The sequence below is a fragment of the Leptinotarsa decemlineata genome, unplaced genomic scaffold (assembly GCF_025532065.1).
Source record: "Leptinotarsa decemlineata unplaced genomic scaffold, Ldec_3_MD MMD2_P_RNA_scaffold_2, whole genome shotgun sequence".
NCBI classification, from domain to species: domain Eukaryota; kingdom Metazoa; phylum Arthropoda; class Insecta; order Coleoptera; family Chrysomelidae; genus Leptinotarsa; species Leptinotarsa decemlineata.
In genome coordinates, this window is record NW_027412529.1 from 666502 (window position 1) to 693343 (window position 26842).

The window sequence follows — 26842 nt, forward strand, 5'->3', positions numbered from 1 at the left end:
TTTTGCGTTCACAACCACAACTCAAGGGCAAGTCACTTCCGGTAATTCTACATTTTCAACAATCCATGTTTCTAGATATTTACTGAGTCCTGACCTGTCACTTGTAGGGTGCTTTATTTCTATTTTATGGGCTGTTCAGGCACTTGAGATTCACTTCAGGTATTTTGCCTAATTGTAAACAGATGTGAAAGGGATTGTTAAGGATGGCTTAGTTCTAGTTTGACTATATGGATTTTAAATATTATTCAATTTTCATTAAACTCAAAACTTGAATTTGATGTTTCTCTTCATAAAGTTTTTCACGGTATTATCACTGTTGTTTTGATATTGAATTTGAAATTTTCGAAGGTAAAGAAACCACAAAATTTTCAAATGCTCAAACATAAGAGTGATTGCTCTATATATTCCTCATCTACTTTGTGAAGGAATAAAATTGAAAATATTCAATTATGATTATCATTTTTAGTTGGATGAGTGAAAAGTCACAAAAGTTTTTCTTGTATTTAATAGAAAACATGAAGAATTGAACTTAATACAAATATATTATAAAATTTTAGCCAGCACTGCTGATCTTCTGTCAGTATTCTGAAACAGAGCCCTAATAAGAGATTTCAACTCATTTGGCTTGAATTGAATAGCTAGAGGGCCTTTTCCATCAGCCCACCGATCGTTGATGTCCAGTAGACTAGCACTCAACACAAAGTTCAGTTCGTTCAGCTTATACCAGGAGGCGACATACAAACTGACCTCCTTAGGATCCGTGAATAGTTTTGAGCCACGATTCAATATTATTTTGATTATTTCCACCAACTGCTCAGCAGAACTCAGGGAAATGTCCTCGTATTTAATGATTGACGTTATGAAGTTAACACATAAACTGTTCAGTATTTCACCTAAAGTTTTGTTGTACAGAGGATACGGAAGGACGTTCTTCCACACTGTTTTCAACAATTCTTGTTGCCTGATGCATTGCCTCACGCTCTTCTCCGTTACGGGTTGAATTTCCTCGAGAGTACCTCCTTCTAAACCGCTTTCACTCATTATATCATTGATCTGTTTCAGCTGCCCCTTCACGTAATTACTGAAAGTCTCCGAAGCGATGAGCTCCAATTGATGAGCTTCTTCACTGAAACCAATATTGGCGATGTTCAGAGATGGCGCCATCTTTAAACAGTAAGTTTTATTCCAAGCTGTCAAAGTGTGTCCAATGTACAAACAGTTGTTGTGAAATAGTGCTACTTGTTGAGGAATGGTTTGCAAAAGTTTCTTATGGAATTCAGGAACAAATTTACCGTAAGTATAGAAAATGTTTTGCAATGTGCAGAACAAACGGCCAGCACAGACATCCGAAGCGGTCAGAGTCTGTTCCATTATTTTTTTGGCAAAGTCCAGCAATTCTATAACGCTCTTGGATACCGAGCACTGCAGGAATTGTTCGCTGCTACAAAATATGGGATTTTCTGGATCGTACGGCTCTCCAACTTCGGCTAGGTCATGCATATCTTTCTTCATTATTTCCTGGGATGTGGTTAAATATTCCTGACACTTTTTGTTGATGAACAGGATATCGATATTGTTGGCGTATTCAACGATGGATGTAGTATCATGCACAAAAATTTTACATTCTCTCAAGGTTTCCTCCAATTTTTCAGTGTTTTCAATAACGATTTTATACTGTTGTAAACCTTCCACGGTTGAGGGAATTGTGTCTTGCAAGCAGTGTTTTATCAGTAACTCTGACAAATTATCTCTAATATCTATACCGATGTATTCTAAGGTGGTGAGATCGTCATTCAACTTGAAGTTGAAATTATCTCTCAAAAATTCAAATATAGTTTTTAAACTGGCGAAAACATCCAAATAATTAGTACCCTTTTTACCTGTCGTTTGGATATAATGAAATTTATCGTTTTCACCTCTATCAACTTCCAGTTTATTGTCTATTGCAGGTACGAGAAAAAAGTCCCACAGAGATTTGGCAAAAGTATGCAGTGGATATGCTACGGATGTATTGTGAAAAAGAGCCAGAAGAGCTTCTTTCAAGTCTTCAGTGTTTTTCCTTATTTCCAAAGTAGTGGCTGGTTCCTTATTATTCATAATAATGTGTTTCTCGAAAACATTGTTCAGTTCATTCAGTAACATGGTTTTATTTCCCACTATGTTTGATATAAGAGTATGTATCACATCCACACGTTCATCGCTGGGTATTCCATTGATGGTCTCTTCTAATTCATATAGCAATTGTGCACATTTAACATATTCTTTAGCATCGAAAAAGGATTCAAATTCTGTTAATTTTCCATTGATTTCGCAAAGCTTTGAAACAACATGAATAGAGAACTCTGTATATTCTAAAGAATCAATGTGCTCCTCTAATTCCTTATTTGATTTTATTAGATCTTTTTTCGTGGCTGTGTCTGCTTTTTTCTTCAGCAACTTGATTTCTTCTTCTATCGTGTAAGCTTTTTGTAACAATTCTTTGTTTTGCTTTGGCCGAAAACTATATTTTACATACACGTTCTCAATATACTGAACTATTTCCATTTTCAAATCTTCAACAGTCAATTTCAACTCTGGAACTTTCTTATTTATTTCCTCTAATTCAACTTCTTCTGCTGAAGATAACACATTTGCCAGAAAACTCATTTTGTTCAACAAGAAAATTTTCTAATTTGAACTAGATTTTTGATAGGTACCTGAATACCTTCGAGTTGAGATATAATCAATACCTATGGATATTCTTGTTTTACGCAAAACTCCTTTTAAAATAATTATTTGTTTCACATGCCCTTCAGAGGTAGACAACCTTTAGATTTTTGCAGCAATTTCTATGCCTTGTTTTTCTCCATTGGAATGATTGTTTTTTTGTTATTCCCAAGACTTTGACAGAATCATTTGCAAGAAAACAGTCTTATTTACTCGCTATGATGAATTAGATCATTCTTTTGTATCAACGTCATCAAAAATCGAATCGCAAAAATATTTGGTTTTCAAAGTATGCCGTCATTCACACAACACATAAACGACAACATAACCTCTGGCTTTTTAATGCGCTCATCTCATCAAATTCATTCATTCTGGCGTTGAAATGATGACGTATTCATGATGATTCGAAACTTACGTGAGGAATTTGACGTTACATTACGTCAGTTGTCAGCTTCTGGTTCATGTTGATCATTATAGTTTATAAGAGCTAACAACTTTTTATCAAATACGTTGTAAGGATGTTCAAAATATGTATACACAAATTTGATTCCAATTGAGGTTAGAGAAAATTGAAAAGTTTGTTTTTATTATTGAATTTGACATCTGACACAAATTGAATCATTCTATTCTGGCGATTATTAACGACGTCACTACGAGTCATTTTTTAATACACGTTCAAATATGATTAAACGCTAGAAAACACCTCTAATGATAGTACACCCCTTCAACCACTCATTCTTTCGAAACATTTTTGAAATTATTTCGATATTTGACAGATATGACGTCATGAATGAAATAATTTCAATGAGAAAATAGTATGATTTCGAACAAAATAATTTGACGCCAAAATGTAGCTCAAATTTTGGTTATGTGATGTGTCCTGTCAGTTGTCATTATTATATAATTTATTATATAATATAAGCTAGCAGTCGCTGATAACAGTGACAACCAGTCGGCTGGATCATATCGAAGTCGGGACGTACGCCAAAATTAAATTAAAAAGCAGACTGGTTTGTCAGCGACTGCTACCCAATTCGTTGGTAATCACGTTAAATACTGACATCGTATTAGCATCACCTTCTGTTCAGTGATGCCAACTTGGGGTTTTCCCCCCTAAATTTAGGGGATATAATTTGAAAAAGGGGAATTTTTGGAAGGGGAAATTCTTTTAGGGAGGAAATGAATAACTGATATCGACACAAATGAAGAACAGGAAGGTGATGAGTTTTTCGGAATTATTAATGAATTGGGAAATAATATAGTATAAGTATTCATGTTCATATATGTGTCTGCATTTGATGTATTTATTTTTTCATTTATTAGTTGATGTTGTTTACTGACGTACTCACTTGAAGGCAATAAAAAAGTTACCATGTTTTAAAAATATTATGTAACATTTTTCAATAACCTTTTTATTTTCAACTTCGTTATAATAAGAATATGAAGGTAAATTAATCTAATAACTTTTTAATTGTTGAATGTTATAGCAACTTTGAATATTTCATTAGATTTTTTCATTTACTAAACAAATTTGGGGTATCTTGGTTTGAATTTAGGGGGTTTTGAAATAGGTTTAGGGGAAAAGATTTTGAGCAGTTGACATCACTGCTTCTGGTGGTTAGTGTAAGTACTAACAATTTTACAGTACACGAAAATGCCAGGTCTGAGCTTCTATGGGCTTTGTATGCTTTGAAACTATGTCGCCCTTCTTCCACTATTCAAAAAAAAATCTAGAAGCTTTTTATAGTCCGTTTATTAAGAACAGTTGAAATATATTTTGTTCTGATTAGCTCTTTCCAAAATATAAATGAAAACAAGTTGCATACTTCTGTCATCTCTCTGTGAAGATACTAACTGCCCATATAAGTGACAATGTAAGTTATAAGTTTCATAAAACTTCCATACTTCAAAAGAGGTGACTCTTATTTTGGGAATGTCTTAGTATATCTCTGAAAATTGTTTGATTCTCATTCATTCTTCAAAATCACAATAAACCACTAAAAGTAATTTGTTTCAAATTTTTGAAAAATTGCACATTACTGCCATCTCTTATGAAAGATGAGAACTACCCTTGACAGTATTTCACATCTTCGTATACTGTTTAGAAGAGGGCGCTTTCGAAAGTTCGCCAAAAGCCTCAAATTGAAAGATACCTTCGAACTAGTGAAAATGAGAGGCACTCAGGACTGCTTTCTACTGTTCTCAATTGAAACTTCACTATGTTCAATAATAAAAAATTTATTGGTCTCCTCCAGAATCATCATAATAACATGCACTTCGCATAACATTCTATCATAATAAATATTTACAGGTAAAAATGTCAAACTGTATAAAGTTCATTTATTAAAATAAGATACCTAATTAAACTTGTTTGGCAGAGCGACTGAAAACGTGCGACACGCGCTGCTGTTCGATCATCGCTGCAAGAATAAAAATCTACTAAAACCAACAAATCCGGTAAAAACTCGACAGAGGAATTCCGCACGTTCCCAGACGGCCCGTATTCGTGGGAAATGGCCCGGCCGCTTCCACTCCCTGGCCCCCACGTAACCGCAGCAACCTCATCCCCCTTGGGGGGCCTTATTTAAGTCGGATCGTATCGCTGCGCCTGTAGAACAGCAAATAGGGTACTCGCGTTCCCTGCGGCTTCAGCAGGTGCTCCTCCTGTATTGTCTTGACCGAGGAATCGTCGTACCTCAACCAGCAGTTATATCCGACATGGAAGGCGTCAGTTACGTAGTGCCCCTTGTTGGCCTCTTTGCCGTCGTGGTACACGACGGCGAACAGTTTGTACTGTTTCTCCTTTGGAGACTGTGTTTTCGAAGATACCAGTTCTGGAAAAGATGGTAATTGAAATCAGTCGCAACTTAAAAAAAAAAACCCAAATTGTTGATCTCAGAAGAAAGGAAACAAAGAGTGAGCAACACAAAGAGTGAGATCACAAAAACAAGATTGGAAAAGTTTCTTATATTATAAGAAGGAATTTTTTTTAAGTGCCAAATCAAATTGAAGATATTCCACTATACTCTGCAAAAGCAAAATCGTTCCCTGATGAATGAGGAGATCAATTTAACACAGACCTAATTCCCGAAAAAATCCCAGTGACTCATTTCAAAACTGGAAGGATTAAAAGCAGAGGTTGTCTTGCTTTAATATTTCTAAGTACATAGACCTAAAATCTCTCCCTTTCTCCCTACCTCTCACCGTCCCCTCTCTTTCTGCCTCATCCTCTCCTTCTCTCTCCTCCACTTCATTCTCCCTCTACCTCTCCCTATCTCAATTATCACTCTCCTCACTCGTACCATCTCCCTTCTCTCTCCCCCACCTTTCTCCTTCATCTCTGCCCCTCTCTCCCCCACTCAATCCTCCCTGATCCCCCAACCCCATCATTCTTGATGCCCTCCTTATCTCCCCCAATCTCCCTCTTACTCAAAAGCACGATCTTCTCTCCCTCAATAAAAATGTGCGAGAAGAAATTTAAAAGAGACGCCATTGTAATGTGAGGACGAGAAATAATAGCCACAAGACAAGAAAACCATGAGTTGATATGTAAAGAAGAAAAGTAAGTGTTATCTCATAGAAATTTACATCATTTTGTTTAAACAACCAAAATTCATCCTCCTTACCTCCACCATCGTTCTCCTTCGTTCTTTTATCTCCTTTCTCCCCCTCTCTTCCCTACCCCCTCTCAAAACTCTCTAATTCCCTCCCTCTATCTCCCTCACTACATCATCCCTAATGCATCCTCTCCATTCTCTACTTTCTCCTTTTTATCTCCCCCAATCGCCATCTTCTCTCTTTACCCCTCCCAAAATAGAACTCCTACCTCTTTCTCCCTCTCTCTCGTGAAACAGAACAAAGAAAAAACAAAAAATTCAAAAGGAAGACCAACATAATGTGAGAATGCTAAATAAATGTAAAAGTACAGCTTGTCAAATGTAGGAAGAGCTTTCTGAATTCCATTATGGCTCCGCCCACTAGATCTGCGTTCGTTAGAACAGAGTGAGAGAGAGAGAACGACTTCTCAAGTCTCTTCCTATAGTGAAACCAATAATGATTGAGAGTAAAGCGCGTTGTCATATCTAAATTTTACGTTACCAGTTTATAGCAGAATCAAAATATAGTAAGCAGTAGAGTTGTAGGTTGTGGCAAATTATAGATAATACACAATACTAGTACGATTAAAAGGTATTATTTATAACAAAAATCAGTAATGAGCTTGTAATGAGTAATACTTATACATTTCCTGATTACTGATCAGTTAAAATTCATTATTTTCTGTATAGTGTTAGATATTTATTACAACTAGTGGCAACGCTGTACGCAACGATATTTCTTTGTCACTTTACCGTAACTTCCATCTCATCGTTGCAGTCCTCACTAATGTACTTGCAGCCATGAGAGTATCATTCGTTTGTAAATTATACAGCGTGAATTGTACGTTTTACAGTTAAGTTAGTCAGAAAATCGACGTGTTGTGATAACAATTGGTGAAAATAATAGTGCTTATAAGTGTTTAAGCGTTACATAATTATATTTCTACACCGTTCTCAAACTACTCAAAAAATGGGAGACATGGTCGGGCCTTCCACGTCGAAAAAGGTAAAACAGTCGGAGTCTCGGTCAGTAAGAGAAAAACAAATTGTACTGCGGGTTCTGAGGGTTGTCGTTCGTAGGGGTGCGACAGCTGCTTAACGGAAAAACATATTTTAAACAGATTTTGTTTTAAACAGATTTTCCTTTATTTTCTGCCTAAGTTCAGCGCTATACCGATGGGGGAATTTATTATTGTACTTTATTTCTTTTTTTTGCAAGCATTCGTCAGAGATACCATAGAGTCTTTTGTAAAAAACATCAACCAACTCACCAGTAAGTATATGCGAGGAAAGGATAAGCATAGAATAAGGATAAGTGGAACTAAAAACAGATGAAAATTCAATGAAAATAAAAATGAAAATTTTGAGAGGATTGAGATATATGAAGAAATACAGAATTAGCCAAAGTTAAATTGAACATATGCTGTACTGGATACAAATGAGAATGAATCGATATCTATCATCAATTAATTAATAAAGATAGAGGAATAAATGAATAAAAAATGGTGATACAGAGGGAAACATAGAGTTAGAGGAGGGGGATAAAAAGGCTGAGAAGAGGAAGAGAGATTAGAGGAAAAAAATAATATGTATCATCTGATCGTTAGATAGAAAGGTTTTACCTTGTACACAGGGTGTACAAGAGAGAGGAATCAAAAGAAAAAAACGGAAGATAATATGACAGAAACTTGGACAAGGTACGGAAAATGGGAAGTGGGAGGAGTCGACAAGCAGAAATATAATGAAACGTAATTGGGAGAGATTGATGAAAAAATACAGAAAGACAGCAGTCACCTGACAGCTCTGGTAACGGCGGCCATAAATCAAAAAAGAAAAACAATCACTTACTTGAATCAATTTTCAAGTCGATTCCAAACTCCAAGGCCTTGATAATCTTCGTGCATCCGTTGTAGCTGTAATCGAAACACTTCAGATGCAATATGAGGATAACGGGAAGTTCGCATAGCATTACTTGCTCCCACGCTTCGACTTGCTCGTTAGTTTTCGACGAAGTCAGCCCCTCTAATCTGTTCTTGGTGACGAGTGCCTCGAGCGCCTCCCTGACAGTCTTTACATTCTAAGGGAAAAAAACAAGGTTACAATTATTCTTCTGAAACACAATTCATCATTTCAACAATACTTTCATATTTTACATTATCAATCATCATTATTATCGTTATACATACCTCGATGTTGAGAGGCAGCGTGAGGAAAGGCTGAATATTCTCGGTAATGTGGTCTCCGGCACGATGTATGCTTGACTTGAGTTGCCCCCCAAAAATGTCAATTATCGGTGTTCTGGCAAAGTGGGTTCTTCTGGTCACGCATCCTTTATTTTTTGATCCCATCACCTGGAACATGTGTATTATAAAATACTAGTCTCAAATTTTTTGAATATTCAATATTTCAACAGAGTTGACGAAAATTCAACTCGATTTCCAAAAATAATGAGGTTTCTTTTTTCATAAAACTGTTTTTCTAAAACTAATACGACAAATGACTATTTTAGAATTATTCAAAGACATCAAAAACATTCAGGAACATTCCCCACAATAAAAATAAAAACTGTGTTTACTGGAAATGCGGCTATAAACTGTTTACATTATGAAAAGAGAAATGAAAATTTCTCTTTGAATTATTATCTCCTACCACGTAGTAACGGCTACATCCATCAATTTATTGTTTACATTCTTGTCAAAAATTGTGAACTATTAACAAAATATCTATTTTCAAGCAATATTATTTGAAATTACAATTTATATTTTTCATAACTTGAATAACATTATTCAAACGGGTTTCAAATTTGAATAAAATCATTTGAGACAATTACAAAAATGTACTTGCTGAAATCAACTGTGACTGCAGTGCTTAAAACTGTGATCTGAGATTTACCTAAACCAAAACCTGTGACCCAACATTCTTATAAACTTAAAACTGTTATAAGCTTTTATAAGTCTATGAAATAGCATAATTTTTGAATGAAATCTACTGGAAAACCACTACTTCCTCAGTTAACTCCACGCTGGGCATTGGATAATATCCGTCAGCGTGCATGATACCTCATACAATGGTCTTGCACATGCTTCCAGATCATCCAGAAGCAATATCACCCTGAAACCAACACTATATTTTTGTGAAGTATCTTACATACATGTTTGTCAGATATAATTCAATGTCCAGCGTGGTATTAGCCAGGGAAGTAATTTTCCGGCATGCATTCACCCGAACCTACAGTGTAGATATGTTGGGAGAGATGAATTTCGAAATACAGGGTGTAACTGAGTAAGTGTAAAACATTTAAGAAGGTGATTCCTCATCGAAAAAAAGACAGGATCTTTCATATAAAGAACCTTCATTGGAGCATCCCTTGTTAAGATACCAAGCGGTAGCCAAGCGGTTCGGCGTAGGTGATTTGTTCACTCACTCGAATTGACTTGATGGAGCATATGAATATCCTTGTTGTTTTTTTCTTAACAGAAAACTAAAAAACCGCCAGATACACAAACAAAGTTCACAAATTGAACAGCAGAAACTGTCCAAAATCCTATACTGGCCAAGCCGGGCGTTACCTAAAAACACAGTTTCATAACGCATGGGAAAATCTTAAAACTCAATATCAAGAACCCCACAGTCCTCGTTGGTCATGAAAGAGAGCAATACTGCAAACTTCTACTTAATCATTTAATAATCGAAATAATTTCCTTTTTTTATTCTAATTTTTTCTTACAGCAATGAAAACTGGCATCACTCCATAAAAATCACAGACAAAGCTATTCATTTGTGTGTCATTGTGTTAGTCCTGAATATTTTATTTGCCACAGTGTTTTTTATTTCTTATAAGTAGGAGATTTGAGCCGGTTCTAAGCCTCCCCCCACCACTATGACGTATTAATTGCTTTTTTATTGGTTGTTGTTTGGTGAAGTCAAGGTGATGTGACCTTGAAGGGTGTGGTGTATGGATCGTTCAGAAATTTTTTCCCGGTTCTAATCCTCCCCCCACCAATATGACATGTTATTTGCTTTTTTTGTTGTGCAGTGAAGTCAAGGCGTTGTGACCTTGAAGTGTCTGGTGCATGAATCGTTCAGATTTTTTTTTCATATGAGATTTTGTGTGTGTATGTGTGTGTGTGAGAGAGAATGCACGGTACAGGGTTTCATCATGTGCTTGTTTGTCTATGTACAAACATACGTCTGCATACTTCGAAGATCCTCCAAGTAATGAATGCTCCATGGAGCCGTGTTGGGCGGTGGTTCAAGCCCTAGTCTGAACGATCGATCTTCACTTGCTATCGTCCAACCCGTGTTAGGAATCACACGTTAAAAGGTAAGACCTCATTAATCCTTAGCTCGCACAAGTTTCGACTTCTGAGGGTTGTCGTTCGTAGGGGTGCGACAGCTGGTTAACGGAAAAACAGATTTTTCTTTAAGCCTCTAAAAGGGGGTACATGAAATTTGTACAACAAATTTTCTCACAAGCACTGAAAAAGTTACAATATTGAAATTAACCTGACGTTCTCTACTACCAAAAAGACAGCCAGAAATTTATTTGGTTTACCCCATGGTTGTAAGGGGTTAGGTTAGGTGTCTTATTATTTGTTTGCCATTTAAAAATGTATTTCCGATAGCCTGTTTCATTCTAAACAAAAATCGTCTCTTGGGTTTTTTGCCCAAAATGAACCAGTTCTCAGCAAAAAATTATAAATACTAAACTAATCTATCTAGTAGGTCGCTGTAAGCGATAGTGACAATTAAATTGGTATGACGCTGTCAGTTTGTGAATTTTCGAAATTGAATTAATATTAATTGTGTGTTGTTGTTCTGATCTAAATTTGTTACTTTAATAATTCACTTGTTATTAAAATGGCATATACAAATGAGGAAATGGCTGATATGCATTACGTTTACGGTCTGTCGCAGGGGAATGGATTAGAAGCTTCTAGAAGATATGCTGAAATGTATCCTCAACGGCAGCATCCTTCACATAGAATATGTATTTGCTCGACTTCATCAACGATTACGAGAATATGGTTCATTTGGCAAAAGAACTTTCTGAAGACGATAGAATTCACAGACGAATGTAGTTTTTCTCGGGACAAGATTATTAATTTTCATAATTACCACATATAGGCTGATGAAAACCCTCACGCTATTGTTGAAACTAATCATCAAGAACAGTTTTCTCTTAAAGTGCGGCTCGAAGTTATTGGGGATGATTTAATTGGGCCTAATTTTCTACCTTCTCGAATAAATGGTGAGGCATACGTTCAATTCTTGAGAGAAGTGCTTCCAGTACTGCTGGAGGAAGTTCCTTTGGGCGTCAGAAGGGATACGTTTTTTATGCATGATGGGGCTCCCGCCCATTTTAGTCAAGTAGCACGTCAGCATTTAACTGAAACATATGCAAATCAGAGGATAGGTCGAGGAGGACCACAGAACTGGCCCGCTCGATCCCCGGATCTCAATCCTCTCGATTTCTCTATTTGGGGTCATTTACAGCATTTGGTTTATCGTACTTCTGTTCGCGATGTAGAGGACTCAAGAAACCGCATCATCGATGCGTGCAGGGTAATCAGAGAGACTCCAGGAATATTTGAGCGAATACGTGGCTCAATGCGCCGACGTCTAGACGCATGCGTAATGTTTGAAGGTAGACATATTGAACATTTACTATGATTTCTACATGTTGTGTTTTGTTATTAATAAATTAGTTTTGTTTATTACCCGTTAATCGTTTAATGCAGGTACTAACTACAAAATAACAATAAATCCAGTTCGCATTTATGACGATGTATCTCTGTAGGTTTTCCTAAAATAAATTTTTACTGCGAACTGGTTCATTTTGGGCAAAAAACTCAAGAGACATTTTTTGTTTAGAATGAAACAGGCTATCGTAAATAAATTTTTAAATGGTAAACAAATAATAAGACAAAAAGTTACATTGGAAATAAATTTTAGGGGTTGCTTTTTCCACCCCTTACAATCATGGGGTAAACCAAATAAATTACTGGCTAAGTGTTTTTTTAGTAGTACAAAACGTCAGATTAATTTCAATATTGTAACTTTTTCAGTGCTTGTGAGAAAAATTGTTATATAAATTTCATGTACTCCCTTTAAGGGGCTGTATCCTAACAAAGGATGCTTCAATGAAGTTTCTTTATATGAAAGATCCTATCTTTTTTTTGATGAGGAATCACCTCCTTAAATGTTTTACACTTATTCAGTTACACCCTGTATATATTTTTTCATATGCATATCTCCTTAATAGTCTTTAGACTTATTATAAAAAAACACAAAATTTCAAAAAAATATCACAACTTTTGGAAGAAATTAGCAATTTAGAGATTACCTTCCACTCATCACTTGAATCAGTTTCCACAGCAGAGTCAACGGTAGGTTTTTCATGTTCGGTGTAAGATTTAACCAACTCTATTGACTGAAACAAACAAAAAAACACAATTTACCTCAAAAATTTTCCAGTCAAAATAAATATTTTCATTTGTTGTATTATCATCAGTAATTTTTTTGTTTTTTAATGTGTTACACCATCCCCACTGTAAAATGTCATCTTCCTCAAGATAATCTTATTATTATAGCATCAAGCATCTAAAGGTCTCTAAATCTATACCAATTTTCAAAAACAAAGGATCTAGAGAGATAGTAGATAATTACCGAAATGTCTGCTTACAGAGCCAACTAGCCAAAATTTTTGATATGGCATATAATGAACGTCTCAATAAATTTTTGAATCAACATAACTTATTATTTTATTTTCAGAATGGATTTAGAAGGAACAAATCAAAAAATACCGCCATATCTGATCTCAATACTACCGTCTATATCTGCCTTAATAATAAACAAAATCCCCTTGCTTATTTTGACCTAAGTAGAGCGTTTGATACAGTTGATCACCAACTACTCTTGGAAAAATTACACCGAATTGGCATACGAGGAGTTACAAGTGATTGGATTGCTTCATATCTCCATGACAGACAACAAATAGTGGTGATAAACGTAAAAAATCTAAAGAAAATATTGTGAACACTGGTGTCCCTCAGGGGTCTATATTGGGGCCAGTTCTCTTCACAATTTTTATAAATGATATGGTTTATTCATGCTCTGAGCCAAAAAAAATCATTATGTATGCTGATGATACTAATATTCTGATTTCTGAGAATAAATTACAGGATACTGTAATCGAGGCAAATATTTGTGCTAATGATTTTCATGAGTGGTGTGTGTTCAACGGATTGCTAGTGAATTTGTCCAAGACATTTTTTATGGTGTTTACAACAAAAAATATAAATTATGATTTCAGTCCTCTAATAAGAGTTAATCATCAAACAATAGAACAGGTGAATTACATCAAATTTCTAGGTATCAAAGTAGATCAAAAAATGACATGGGATCCTCATATTAATGATCTAACAAATAAATTAAGCACAAGTTGCTTCATCATCAGGCAATTGAAAGGTACAATATCTCTGGAAACCCATAAACTGGCTTATTTTGGAATAGTGCAATCGACAATAAGTTATGGAATAATGTTTTGGGGTAACTCTGTACATATGAATAGAGTTTTTGTTATGCAAAAAAGAATTATCAGATGTATGGCAGGAGTGCACTCCAAAACATCATGTAGAAAATGGTTCAATCAACTAGGAATTCTCACAGTCCCCTCAGTTTATGTGCTGCAGATCATATAATACGTTAAAAAAGATGAAAATTATTTGAGGAAAAAAAAATATATACATAATTACTGTACAAGAAACAGTGAAAGATTATACCAGCCATACTCATGATTAGGAGATGGTCAAGACTCCCATGTATATCAAGGTATTAAATGTTATAACAAACTCATGGCTATTCATCCTGAGTTAAGTTTAATGAGTAGGAATGAACTAAAATGTTGGTTGAATGAATTTTTACTCTCTTCAAGAATTTTTAAATTGTTGATGCTCATTGTATATTTTAATATTTTACTTATCAAAAATGTATATGTATAATCTTGTAAATTTTATAGTTATTTATGTATCAAGGGAATTAGGAGGGCCTTAATTACTGATGGCAAAGTTTGCGTCCCGAGGGCCTCTGGCCCGAGGGACAGCAATTGCCTGAGGTTATTAAGGCTCATTAATTCCCGTGGTACATAGATAATTTTATTTCTGACCGATTTCAATAAAATTTTGTTCATTTTTGAAACGGAAAAATGTACCAATTCATTACTTTCCCGGTATATTTGAATCAGGTACCGTTGATTATAGTAGAGTTTTCTTGTTGCTAGGTTGTTGCTATGTTACTTGTTTATAAACAGAACTTTGTTATCAAGCTGTGTTTGCGGTGAAAACGTGTTTTCTACCCCAAATATAATGGAGGATATTTTGAAAAAAGCTGAACAAGCAAGAGAATCATTAATTCCATCGAAAAGTGAAGCCGTATACCAAAAAGAATACAAGATATATCTGGACTGGCTGACACGGAAAAATGTTATGCCAAAAGATGTCACTGAAACTGTATTTCTGGCATATTTTCAAGAACTGGTAAGGAATTTTCTGTTTTTTGGTAGATTTGGTAGTAATTGTGTTTATTCGTTTCAGTCAGAAACGTATAGTCCGAATTCTTTATGGACTAAATGGTCAATGCTAAAATCGATGGTGACTATACATGAGAAACGAGATATCACCAAGTTCAATGAACTACAGGCTTTTTTGAAACGGAAGAGTAAGAGTTATAAGCCGAAAAAGTCTGCTGTTTTATCTCCTAAAGATGTTATCAGATTCCTAAAGGACGCTCCTAATGATATTCATTTATTGCATAAGGTAATTTTTTTCTTATTTTCCTTTTTGTGTGTATTTATTTCCTTTTTTTTGTTATAGGTTGTTTTGATTATGGGTTATTTTGGAGGATGCAGAAGTCAGGAACTTTTGAATATGAAGATATCGGATATAGAGGACCGGGATTCCGTTATGGTAGTGAACGTACCGGAAAGTAAAACTGGTGTATCGAAGAAATTTACAGTTGTGGATGAAAAAGAGTTCTCCGCTTTGCCTTTATTAAGACTTTATATGTCTTTGCGTCCTAAAGGTATTGAACGATTTTTTTTGAGCTTCCGACAAAATAAATGTACATCTCAGCCAATTGGAAAAAACATGTTTGGGAAATCGCAATGTATTTAGGATTGCCAAACTCATCTTCCTATACGGGACATTGCCTTCGTCCCACTTCTGCTACTGCTCTAGCCAATGCAGGAGCAACTATGACTAACTTAAAAAGACACGGAGGTTGGAAAAGTTCCACGGTGGCGGAGGGGTATTTGGAGGATAGCATCGAATTGAGAAATAAAACGGCGCGTATGTTGTCTACTTTGTCATCAGAAGAGGCAGGTACCTCGACTGTAGTGAACAGAAGCTCCAGCCATACAAAAGAAGAAATTGTTTCCAGTGGCGGAAGTAATTTTCAGGGAACATTTCAAAATTGTACATTTATTATTTGTAATGACGTGAATAAATAAAATATGGTTCAGTTTTCATTTCTATTTATTTTTACTTGTGAAAGGTAGAGGGAATTATAAAATCTATAATGTCCCAAGGGAGTTATGACCCTCTTTATTGATAGCGTAACTATGACGATATAAGCTTATAATATCCCGGTCAGAAATAAATTACTTTTAAGCTCTCTTTGTGACTAGTCCAATAAGTTTCATGTATTTACACTTTTTTTATGTTGTACATGTGAACTTTAGTGATGAATAAACTTCTATTCTATTCTAAACTTACCTCCAGCATTTCATCGTTGAGCCCGTTCAACAGAAAACCTAGAAATTCTTCGGCGTCTTGCTGCCTACCCTCGATCCAGTCGGTTCGCATGCTATGCAGCATTTTATAAATCCACGTCGGACCGAACGGGATGCCCGTATTGACCATAACTGTTTGGTCGTTCTTGGCATTTTTGTCCACTCTCCTGTCTTTCGTCCTAATGTTGGCGGGCAAGAAGTCGAACTGCCTCACGAAACGGCACCTGAAACAAATCAAGGATTGTAGAAGAACGAGACTTCCCAAAGGCTCGGTGTTTGGACTCTCCTATACCACCACGTACAAAGAGAAGATCATACTTACATTCCATCTATAACTGGGGAGGATTTTCTTTTCTCGTTCGACGAGATGTTCTTGCTCAAGCTGTTCAACAAGTTGAAGAGTGGTGGGCAAGCGATCAGGGCTTGCAAAATAGAATTGACATAGCAGTAATTGCTTTCATTGAGCAAACCCCTTGGCATCAAACTCACTGCTCTGTTATCGATCGTATACGTAGTCAAAAACTCGCCCATCCTGTAACTGTCAGGATCCACAAACTGGTCGGCCCTTCTGGGGTGCTTGATGGGACACGTGAGTAGATTGGTTTCGTCTTTGACAGCATGGCCAGAAACGTCTTTGTTGACAGGTGCAGAAGTAACATTAGCGTTGCCGGATTTGAACAGACTTGCCCATGATTTCGCGGCAGGGGTGGGGTTCGTTACTTCAACTCCGTTGGGAATTACTTCTTTTGGGGACACTGCAACTCCGTTGGGAATTACTTCTTCAGGAAACTGCTGCAATATATACATCCTTAATTGAATACGTGTTTATAACCAGTCAGACAAGGATTGATTGGTATTTTTGAAAGGATAAGTCCCTACCAATAATTATAAAATGATATCGAAGAATAAGGTTAGGTCTTCTTTAGATATACTTAGAAATTTTTATCTGTGGAAATGCAATGCTCACATTATTTGATGCATGTGCCGAGTGTTTTAAATCATTATATTTTATTTTTCTTTCCTCTAGTTTTTTCCTAAAATTACTAGAGCTGTAGATAGGTATAAGAAAAAAAAATAAAGGACTCGGGGAATTCCAGATTCTTAGATGACCTTAACTAAAATCGAGATAAATAAGAGCAGATTTACAAAAACAACCCTGTGAAGTATTTCCCTGAATTCATAGTATTGAATTGAAAGATGTTGTTAGCCGTATTCAGTTTGTGTTTAATAATCAAAATGTAATTTTAATTAAGGAAATAGACATTGCTAATAATTTCAATTTATATTTCATATATAGTGTAAATGAAATAACTTCAGTTTTTCAAAATGCACAGCAATGGACCCATGACTACCCTGTTATATCAGCTAATTACACTGAATTCGCGCCTTTAACAATTAATGAACTAAGAAATATTATATTCTCGCTTGACAAAACTAAGAAAGCAGAAATTTTAAATGATAATTTCTTAAAAAAAAGGTTTGATGTAGCTGGGTACGCAATATTAAATTTAATTAACACATCGCACCCTTAGAATGAAAGTGACTTAATTCAAAAAATGCAGTTTGTGGTAAATGAGCAAGAAAGTTTTCAAAAAAGTATAGTATTGAATACATCTCAATATAACTCTTTTGTGTTCCGACGCATTAGATCGATTTTTAGCAGATTTATGGATTAGCCTTTTGAGTACACCGTGGCCAAGTAATTTTGTATTTATAATATTTTTAATATATATTTTGACATTAAATATAAAGTAGTTACAAATTGAGTCACTATTGCAAAATTATTTTTGAACTTTTTGAGATTTTTTATGAGTTAGGTCTGTTTATGACGCATATTGGAGAGCGTTCTGTTGACATAATAAATAATAAGTCATTGTTGTACTGAGAGTTCTGTGAATATAACGTAGTAAATTGAAATGCAAATTTTTTAAAATCAAATGTATCTATTTATTTCAAGTCTTTAACACAGTCTTAATAACTTTTCATTTAAGTCTTATCATTAATGAGGTTGTAGTAACTAATTGCCTCTTTTGACTAGCAAATAACACATTATTTTAGAAACATAGTCTTAGATTACCCGTAATTTACATTACGCTTACAAACTATAAAATCTTATGTTTAATCAGTTTAGCAAACAGTACCTAACTGAAAATCACATAAAAGAGTTACTTTTGCAAATTATATATTAAAATTCACATACTTTGATAACAAAACAAAATATATCTTTAAACTTATTAATGAAAAATAACATTCAAAGTCAAAACTCTTAATAACTGAGAATCACATGAAAGAGTTACTATTTCAAACAGAAAATAAAAATCACATCCTTATATAGCAGAATAAAAAATATCTTTTCAATTAGTCATTAATAACGACGAGTAAGATTTGTAGTAAAAACTTTGTTTTAATACGGTTTTTTTACTCATTGTTAAATAAAGATTGATAAAAAGCAGCGTAAACATTTGGTATCAAGTTTTTTTTAAGTAACTCACGGAGATCCTTTTTTTTGTTAGTACTTAACTCAATCCTTTCCGAATACAGTTTTCTAAGTTCCAATTGTTCTAGTGTCGGCATTTTCTTCCTTTTGTTTCTGACGTTAAGTATTTTAAAATCATCTTTGTAAGAAGTCTTGTAATAGATCAGAAATGGATCTTGTTTCGTAAACTTCAGCAATTTAATATTATTCCAGTTACACGTTTCTCTATCTTCATTTTCTGAGAAGTTGTAGCCCCATTGAACTTGTAGATCTTTTAAATCAAAAAAATAATGAAAATCAAGTTCGTGAACAAGAATTGGGGATCCATTCTTCTTAGCACTTCTCATCAAGGTGACGTATTGTTGAGGAATGTATATGGGACCAGACTTAAGACTCTTTTTCACTTCTTTCTCTATTAAGCTATGCACGCTGTCCCCTTCATTTTCTGTATGGCCTTGTATCAAAAATTTATGAGTTATGGAATGGATGTTTTCAAAATACACAACCGCAAATGAAAAGAAACTCGCTATAAATTTATTTTTATTCTGGCCACCACAGTTGTCAGAATATAAAATGACATCTATTTTTTTTCCTCCGGATCGTGCATCAATAGATTGAAGGTAGTTGAATAAGCAAGATCCTAATTCGTTTGAGCCTCTCTTACCTTGAGTTTCGTCCCAAAAATAGCAATTTACGCTTTTATAACAGCAATACTTAGAATCAGATTTTACTTCCTTCGGTTTATCCAACTCTACTATGGTAAAATTGAAACTGTTGAGCCTCGATTTATAGTAAAAGGCAGAAATATCGCCCGTTGGACATTGCATCACAGCCTGAAGATCAAAAATTGCGCAAACAGTCGTATCACTGACGTTTTCGCGATCTGTTCGCTTTTCCTCTCGGGATAAAATTTTCTCTTTCAAATGGGTGTCATATTTTCCTTGAATATTTAGTCTGTTAGCTTCTGGACATAGTAAGTATTGATTACATAAGTCGCATTGATCTTTTTTTGGCTTGAAAAAGCCAATATTGAACTCAGTAGTAAATATCTCGTAGAACTTGTTGAACTTTCCGTAGGTCTTATCATTTTGCTTTTGATTATCAACATAATCTCTGTATATTTCTGTGATCGTTCTTGAACCATCGATGTACTCTCGTGTTGTCTGTGCTCTTAAATAATGAGACTCTATCCGGGGAATAGAATTTATGTGGTCTCTCATATCTTGAATAATATTTGCGTCAACTTTAATATATCTGTAATGCTTACCTCTTAAGTCTTTCTGCACGAAACCTTCAGTGTCTCTCTTGCTTTTAACGGTGCGAATCATGCGATCAGAAATGTCTAAAGTTTTCAAAAAAAATGTTTTGCACACTCGCCGTTTCTCATTATTTAGAGTGAAATAGAATGCGTGGTTAAATTTTCTTGGATTTTCAGCATTAGAGTAACGATATTTTGGAGATATTTCGGCCATACTTGAATTGATAAAGGAGCGCTGTAGATCAATTTCATTCAAATCCCAGAATTTTTTGAAAAGACTTGATCTCTGCTCTTCGCTGATATTGTCTCGACATTTCAACCTACACCTTTGAGAACACGGTGGTTTTACGGAGCGTGCTTTGATTTGACGTTTTGATTTAGAGATAGAAGTGTATGCTTGCCCACTATTCCTTGCAATTTTAGCGGACGTCTGTTTCCATTTCGTGGTATCCCGTCTCCTTTTTCTGCTGTTGGAAAAATAATTGTTATCTTGATTGGTGTTTTTGTCGCATTGTGCACTACTGCTACTTGATGACGAACTGCTGCTAGATGAAGAACTGCTGCTAGATGAAGAACTGCTACTGGATGAACTTATAGAAGATGAACTACGACGGGAAGATTTTTTTTTTGACAACAAACTACGGGCAGGTGAATTGTTAGGAGGAGACGTCTGACTGTGAGATGAGCGGGAGTCAAAATTAGTTAAACTCTCACGACTTTTGGAACCCTTCTTCTCTGGCACAATTAATGTCGGATCGCTATCGCTTAGGTCCACATCGTTTTCGCCGGAGTGTAATGGTGACATCTTGTATGTATCCATTGGAGTCGATTTTCTTCTGAGGTGAGATCCAGATGAAATCTTCGATGATGATGATGATGACATGTTATTTATTTCAGGATCAATGATGGCTTTCTGTGACAGAGTTTTTTCCACGTTACCCTCGTAGCTGTCATTAATTACTTCACCTACATCACGATCTAGGTGGACGTGTGTATGTAAGTCCTCAATTTGAGACGGAAGTGTTGTGTGTAGTAATGAGCATTCATTATGATATACAGCATCAGAATTAGGTTGGTTTTCTTTATCGCAACTCCAGTCATTCGGAATAGGTGGATTGGTGATTGTTACACGATACTGATTTTCTACCCATTGAGCAACATCGCTATTGAGACACTCAACTAAAGGCTCCCTGTCTTGTTTTTCTTTTTCAACAGTCTGCAATTTTGGAGGTGTTAGTCCCATCAAACTAAACATCTCTTGAACTCGTCTTGATGTTGTCATTTCAACTAGTAAACTTGTGAAGTAAAGTCTGAAACAAAACAAATTTATTAAACTGTAATTCATCGTTTGGATTTAAACTCTCTCTCTATTATAGTCGATCCTTCATTACTAAAGATCGTGATCATCATTCTTATGCCCAAACAATCGGTTTGTTAAAATACTTAGTACTTAAATCGGTACATAACGTACAAAACTTTTATATTAAGGTGACGTATTCAAAAAAATAGCCAACTAATCCTTCTTATTTTTACTACTAAACAGGCTCAATATTCAGAATAACAAAAATAATAAGTATGATTTTAGTCAAAAATAGACCTATTCGTATAAGAGCCGTTTGTCTTTAATTATTATTTTTTACTAAATGGACCTAATCTGTTAATGGTCACTGAACACTATAACATATTTTGTTCTATACAGACCTATTTTATAAATGGTCACTTTATTACAAAAAAATTGTTGTTACCTACCTTCACAGTATTTGCAATAAACAGACACAATTCGAGATCCGCCGATGTTTTACACGTCCACTAGAAAACACTTCTGACTTAATACTAGTTCTGCCTCTTTCACACAACATGCATAAATGAATAGCGGGAACAGTAAAAGAGACCGAAACATGCGCTGTCCCTGTTATACTTAGAGATAGGTGACTTTTTCTTTACAGGGTTATAGAGTTTGCTTTATGAGGTCAGTTTATGGTAAAATCGAGTATTACAGGAATTTTGAGTTAAGTCACTTTCATTCTAAGGGTGCGACATCACTTAGAACCGGGTGGGTTTTCAGATCAATTTAAGATTTCCACTGTTGTTCTTGTACCGAAAATTAACTCAATTGAAGCTGAACATTTTAGACCATTGAATATACTACCAACTCTTGAAAAAGTGTTAGAAATGTCTGTATATAACCAATTAATTTAGTACTTTAATACCAATAAATTGTTTATAGGCAACCAATCAGGTTTTAGAGCTAGACACTCATGTGAAACGTCTCTACAATTTTTAATAACTGAATGGAAAAATACAATTGATAGAAATCAGTACATTGTTGCGACATTTCTCGACCTTAAAAGGGCATTTGAAACAATTGATCGAAATATTCTACTTGAAAAATTAAAGTTACTTATTCAACAGAAGACAAAAAACTAAATTTGGAAAAGAATTGTCAGATGAACTTATAATTGAAAGTGGCATACCCCAGGGTAGTGTGTTAGGTCCGTTGCTTTTTATTATTTACCTTAATGATATTAATCACATATCTGGATCACACTGTATGAATCTTTTTGCAGATGATACATTCGTTTATTGTATACATGAAGATTTGGATCAGGCAATTGTTGAAATGAATAGGTCTTTAAATAGCATTGAAACATATTTATTTAATAATAAACTGAAACTAAATGTCGGTAAAACAAAAAGTATGATTTTGACATCATCTTATAAGTATGATCAAATTGTTTGGGCAAATGCTGTTAAAAAAATTAATAATATTAGCATTGAAATTGTGACTGAAATAAAATATTTGGGTTTTATAATTGATAAAAATTTAAAACTAAATAGTCATGCTGATTTTATTTGTAAAAAAATATCTAAAAAACTTTTTTTTCTCTCTCATATATGTAAAAAAGTGTCTATGTATGCTAGGTTGACTCTTTTTAAAAGCCTAATACAACTCCATTTTGATTATTGTACAACATAACTTTTTCTACTTGGTAAAAATAAAATTGCGCTGCAAAAGCTTCAAAATCGGGGCATGCGATTAATATTGGGATGTAGCCGTTACTCAGCAATTAAATCGATGTTACAGTGTCTAAACTGGTTTTCAGTTGAAGAACGTATATTATATATGACTATGATCTTTATTTAAGCTGCATAAAGGATTGCTACCCAATTACTTTCAAAAATTCTTATTGAGATATAATGAAGTTCATGATTACAATACGAGAAGAAATAACAATTTTTACATTAATAAAACTAACACTAAATTTGTAATGAATAGTATATTTCATGAAGGCTTAAACGAATTTAATAAACTACCACAATTTGTAAAAGAATCTAATTCAATAAATCAATTTAAGTCATCATTAAAGAAGTATATTAGTGACAGCTCATTATGATATTTGTAATTTTTTATTTTTTAATGTGAACTAACCTAACAATCTATAGATATGTATGTATATTTGGTTTTCCTTGAAAGGTACTTTAAAATGTTATTATATTTACATAGTTAATGTCGTGAGATATTTATGAATTTGTAATTTTTCTTTTTTTTTGTATATAAGGCTTGCCTACTTAATAATAATAAATATAAAATAAATAATAATTATGATAATATAACAATAAAAAATTCAAATATAAAGAGTAACAGCAGCAAGCATTTTTCAGTTAGGTACTGTTTTTTCACAAGCTTTTATTCAGTTTCACCTGTCTTGGTGTTTGCCTGTAGTCAAATCTTGCAAGTTAATTATAACACACTTCTAGTCTTTTGATTGATTTGAAATTCAGTAGCCGTACATAATTGCGGTGACAATGCATTACGAAATTTTTGTTAGAGAAAAAAACAAAACGGCGGCTTCGATATGGTGGACAAGTTCTGTATTTATGAACCTATTCAATTTTGACAGCAGATTTATGATTCTGCTGTCAAAATTGAAAATTTCTAAAATTCAAGATGGCGGCTACAATATGGCGGACAAGTTTTGTGATTATGATCCGATTCTATTTAAAATTGGTACCCGAGATTATGATTTTTTTGTTAAAATTGAAAAATCCATGATGGCGGCTCCAATATGGCGGACGAGTTTTGTAATTATGATTCAATTTTATTTACAATTTTCATCTAAGGGTTTACCTGGTTGTAGATTATGATTATTTCGGTGTCTGCCTGAAATCAAATCTTGCAAGTTGAATATGACATACTTCTAGTCGTTTGATTGATATGAAATTCATAAGTGTACATAATTGCAGTGACAATGCATTACCAAATTTTTGTTAGAGATAAAAAAAACAAAACAGCGGCTTCAATATGGTGGATGAGTTTTGTATTTATGACCCGATTCAATTCAAAAATTATTACCTGGGAGTTTTTGGAGCCGAAGATTATGATTTTCTTGTCAAAACGGAAAAATCCAATATGGCGGCTCCAATATGGCGGACGAGTTTGTGTATGTCTGTATGTACATGTACACACATATACAGACACATATATACAGACACACATGTGTTTTCATAAATGTAGTAGTTCAGAAGAAAGCTGAATAGACAAGTTGTATTTGCTTGCAGGAGTAAACAAATATTCAACTTTTGAGTGGTTCTATAGTATGATCAATTTCACATTATTAATATCTCTCAAATCGCTAGGTGAGTGGTTAAAGTAATGATATTTGTACTGTATTGACTCGAATTGTATCAAAAGTTATAACCAAACCACACTAATTGCACCCGACATTCTTTTATGCTGCCAATGAAGTATTTATTGAATAATTCGGCAATGTCAAGCGGATTTTCAATTATTTCGCAATTCCGAACAAGTGATTCAGTCGAAATCAACTATATAGTGAATATTAGAAAATCAATGCACTCACCGACGGTTCAGCCGGAGGACTCACTTCAGCCTCATTTTGAATTACCTCCTCTTCCTCTTGACCATTTTGTTGCGGGTCTTCCGAAAAAACTTGACCATTCTGCTGCGAGTCTTCCACCACACTGCCCATCTTCGGTGCTTCCACCGTCTGCTGATAATCGAATCCACTGTTGTGAGGGTACCCATGAACGGCAGGATTCTGTTGCACAAAGACATGGGGATAGGGGGGCGACATCGGAGAGAGGGCGTTATAATAGATGACGCTCGATTGGGGATGCGGATAGGGCAGCATCGGCTGTACCATCACGGGCGGATGCTGGTGGTACATCGTCGGGGAGATCACAGTGTGCGGGTAGTAGTCGTAAGGCGAAGATACAGCTATGGGTTGTATCTCAGGAATACCTTCCTGGGTTTGGACGTTTTCCCTCTGCTGCTGTCTTCCTGTTCATGAAATGAATTTCTGATATAAACCAATTTGCAATGCGACGTTTCTTTCATTACATTTCATCATCAACTTTATTTTTTCAAATAAGGACTTTTCGGCAAGATCCTACTTGCCATATTCATGTTCTCTACTTAGTTGCTTTCAACTAATTAGATGCTTCAAAGAAATATAATTTATTTTATATAGTATCACAATGATTGGTGCTAACTTTTTCAAATTACGTCGAGCTGGATATTCCACGAAGAAGTTTCATACAGATCGCACTTTACCAATACCTAGTGAGGATAAAGACTTGTCAAAATTCTATTTCTGTTAAAGGATCAAGGTTTCCAATGATTATATTTCAGAAATTAATGATGCTGATTTAAAATATGTTAAAGAAGCATCTGATGAAAGGATGCAATTTCAGTTTTCGACTAAATAAAGGATTTGTTTATAATTTGATGAACAACTTCAATTTACAGACCTAGTTAACCATATTGTGGTAAAGGCGGCAGAATGCCTTGATTCATTATTCAACGTGGCTCTTTTCAAGTCTTAAGGATAGTTTACGTGGCTCTTGTAGTCTCAATATTAGATTATGGCTCGATAATATTGTCCTCATTTTATGATAATAAATAGATTGCCGTTGAGAGAGTACAAAACAAATTCTTGAGATTTTGTGGTTATGAAATGGATATACTTCCAATGTTACAGTGATTTGTATAAAATGGTGACCAAATAATCGAGCCATATTCAAAGCGGGAGACGATCAAGGCAAGATACATCATCCTTAATACTTTCGAAAGATGAATATTCAGTGGTCTTGACAATTTGATACCTGTTTAGTAAGTAATAATTGTATTGTCGAGCTGAACTTCTGTACTAACCTGAGCTCGACTTGGTTTTAGTTTTTTTCACCCAGGGCAGCTGAACACTGGCGTCATATTGCTGCAAAGACGTCCTAATCCTGTTCTGCTCGACGGAGTCAATGCCGCTCAAATCTATGAACTCTATAGAGCGCTGAAAAGTTAATGCAGTTATGTTAATACGTGATGATTATTCATGACACCCCGCCAATTAATTATGTAAGTAGAAAGGCGACCAAAACACGACAACATTTTTTGATTGCAAGAGGTTAGAGACCATTGGGGAGGTCGGCAGTACTTACTATATCACACATGTCCATCTTAGCGGAGTAACTTTTGAAATCGGCACTAGATAATCAAATATTCATAGCTCCTTAATGTAAACAAATTTCTAAACAATATTTTATAACCATAAGTACAATCGGAAGGTTAAGTTCCTCACATTACAATTCATCTCAAACACAAACCAGCTACTGGAATATCGGTCCTCGTTCCTATATTCTTATTTTAAAGAAAAATCCCCTAGATTATGTCAGATGTCATTGTTAAAATGCCTTTGGTGCACACCCAGTGTGTGCACCGAAATGTATAGTTTATTAATCTGTGTATATGTCCTTGGTATCAGCTGTCGTATATAGATGTGTTCGTAATTTCCATTTTTTTAATTCAATTTGCTATTTGAAAGTCGTTTAATTTTTTTTTATTATGGCGTTCACACCAATAAGGATTTTCTCAACACATTTTTTTTCTGAGTTGGCTACCTTGTTTATTTGTCAAATTTAATATATCGAATTTAAGAATCAGCTGGTCGGCAGAATATTCAAGATTACGACAACATAGAGAAGTATTATATCAGTCATCC

General features: G+C 34.8%; 3 protein-coding genes across 5 annotated transcripts; 1 reads left to right on the plus strand and 2 right to left on the minus strand.

The window, feature by feature from the left end:
- Nucleotides 1–489: 489 nt before the first annotated feature.
- Zw10 (Zeste-white 10 kinetochore protein) lies at nucleotides 490–3084 on the minus strand. Its single transcript, XM_023164707.2, has one exon. The coding sequence runs from the start codon at nucleotides 2644–2646 to the stop codon at nucleotides 544–546; it is 2103 nt and encodes a 700-aa protein (XP_023020475.2). The 5' UTR covers nucleotides 2647–3084; the 3' UTR covers nucleotides 490–543.
- Nucleotides 3085–4928: 1844 nt separating this feature from the next.
- Nucleotides 4929–26484, minus strand: LOC111509037 (ubiquitin carboxyl-terminal hydrolase 10). Of its 2 annotated transcripts, none has more exons than XM_023164709.2 (9): nucleotides 26283–26484; nucleotides 26002–26134; nucleotides 24689–25128; nucleotides 16415–16881; nucleotides 16076–16316; nucleotides 12649–12735; nucleotides 8489–8653; nucleotides 8151–8379; nucleotides 4929–5540 (listed from the first exon to the last, which is right to left on the minus strand). In XM_023164709.2, exons 1-9 carry the CDS (start codon nucleotides 26298–26300, stop codon nucleotides 5287–5289), a joined length of 2034 nt encoding a protein of 677 aa, XP_023020477.2. In that variant the 5' UTR covers nucleotides 26301–26484; the 3' UTR covers nucleotides 4929–5286. The 2 variants fall into 2 exon arrangements, with proteins under 2 accessions (XP_023020477.2, XP_023020476.2); XM_023164708.2 differs by having other exon boundaries at nucleotides 16415–16884; nucleotides 26283–26483.
- On the plus strand, nucleotides 14353–16506 carry LOC141484987 (uncharacterized). Of its 2 annotated transcripts, XM_074180798.1 has the most exons (3): nucleotides 14359–14839; nucleotides 14897–15118; nucleotides 15176–16506. In XM_074180798.1, the coding sequence occupies exons 1-3, from the start codon at nucleotides 14669–14671 to the stop codon at nucleotides 15473–15475; spliced, it is 693 nt and encodes a 230-aa protein (XP_074036899.1). In that variant the 5' UTR covers nucleotides 14359–14668; the 3' UTR covers nucleotides 15476–16506. The 2 variants fall into 2 exon arrangements, with proteins under 2 accessions (XP_074036893.1, XP_074036899.1); XM_074180792.1 differs by having other exon boundaries at nucleotides 14353–15118.
- Nucleotides 26485–26842: the final 358 nt, after the last annotated feature.

What these genes read in the sequence shown, in the direction of transcription:
- LOC141484987 (XM_074180792.1), top strand. Translation starts at nt 14,669, where the DNA reads ATGGAGGATATTTTGAAAAAAGCTGAACAAGCAAGAGAATCATTAATT. An exon ending in ATATTCATTTATTGCATAAG is followed by an intron (nt 15,119 to 15,175) that starts GTAATTTTTTTC and finishes TTTTTGTTATAG; the next exon opens with GTTGTTTTGATTATGGGTTA.
- LOC111509037 (XM_023164708.2), bottom strand. An exon ending in CGCTGCCTCTCAACATCGAG is followed by an intron (nt 8,380 to 8,488) that starts GTATGTATAACG and finishes TTTTTCCCTTAG; the next exon opens with AATGTAAAGACTGTCAGGGA. An exon ending in CGACTTGAAAATTGATTCAA is followed by an intron (nt 5,541 to 8,150) that starts GTAAGTGATTGT and finishes CATCTTTTCCAG; the next exon opens with AACTGGTATCTTCGAAAACA.
- Zw10 (XM_023164707.2), bottom strand. Translation starts at nt 2,646, where the DNA reads ATGAGTTTTCTGGCAAATGTGTTATCTTCAGCAGAAGAAGTTGAATTA.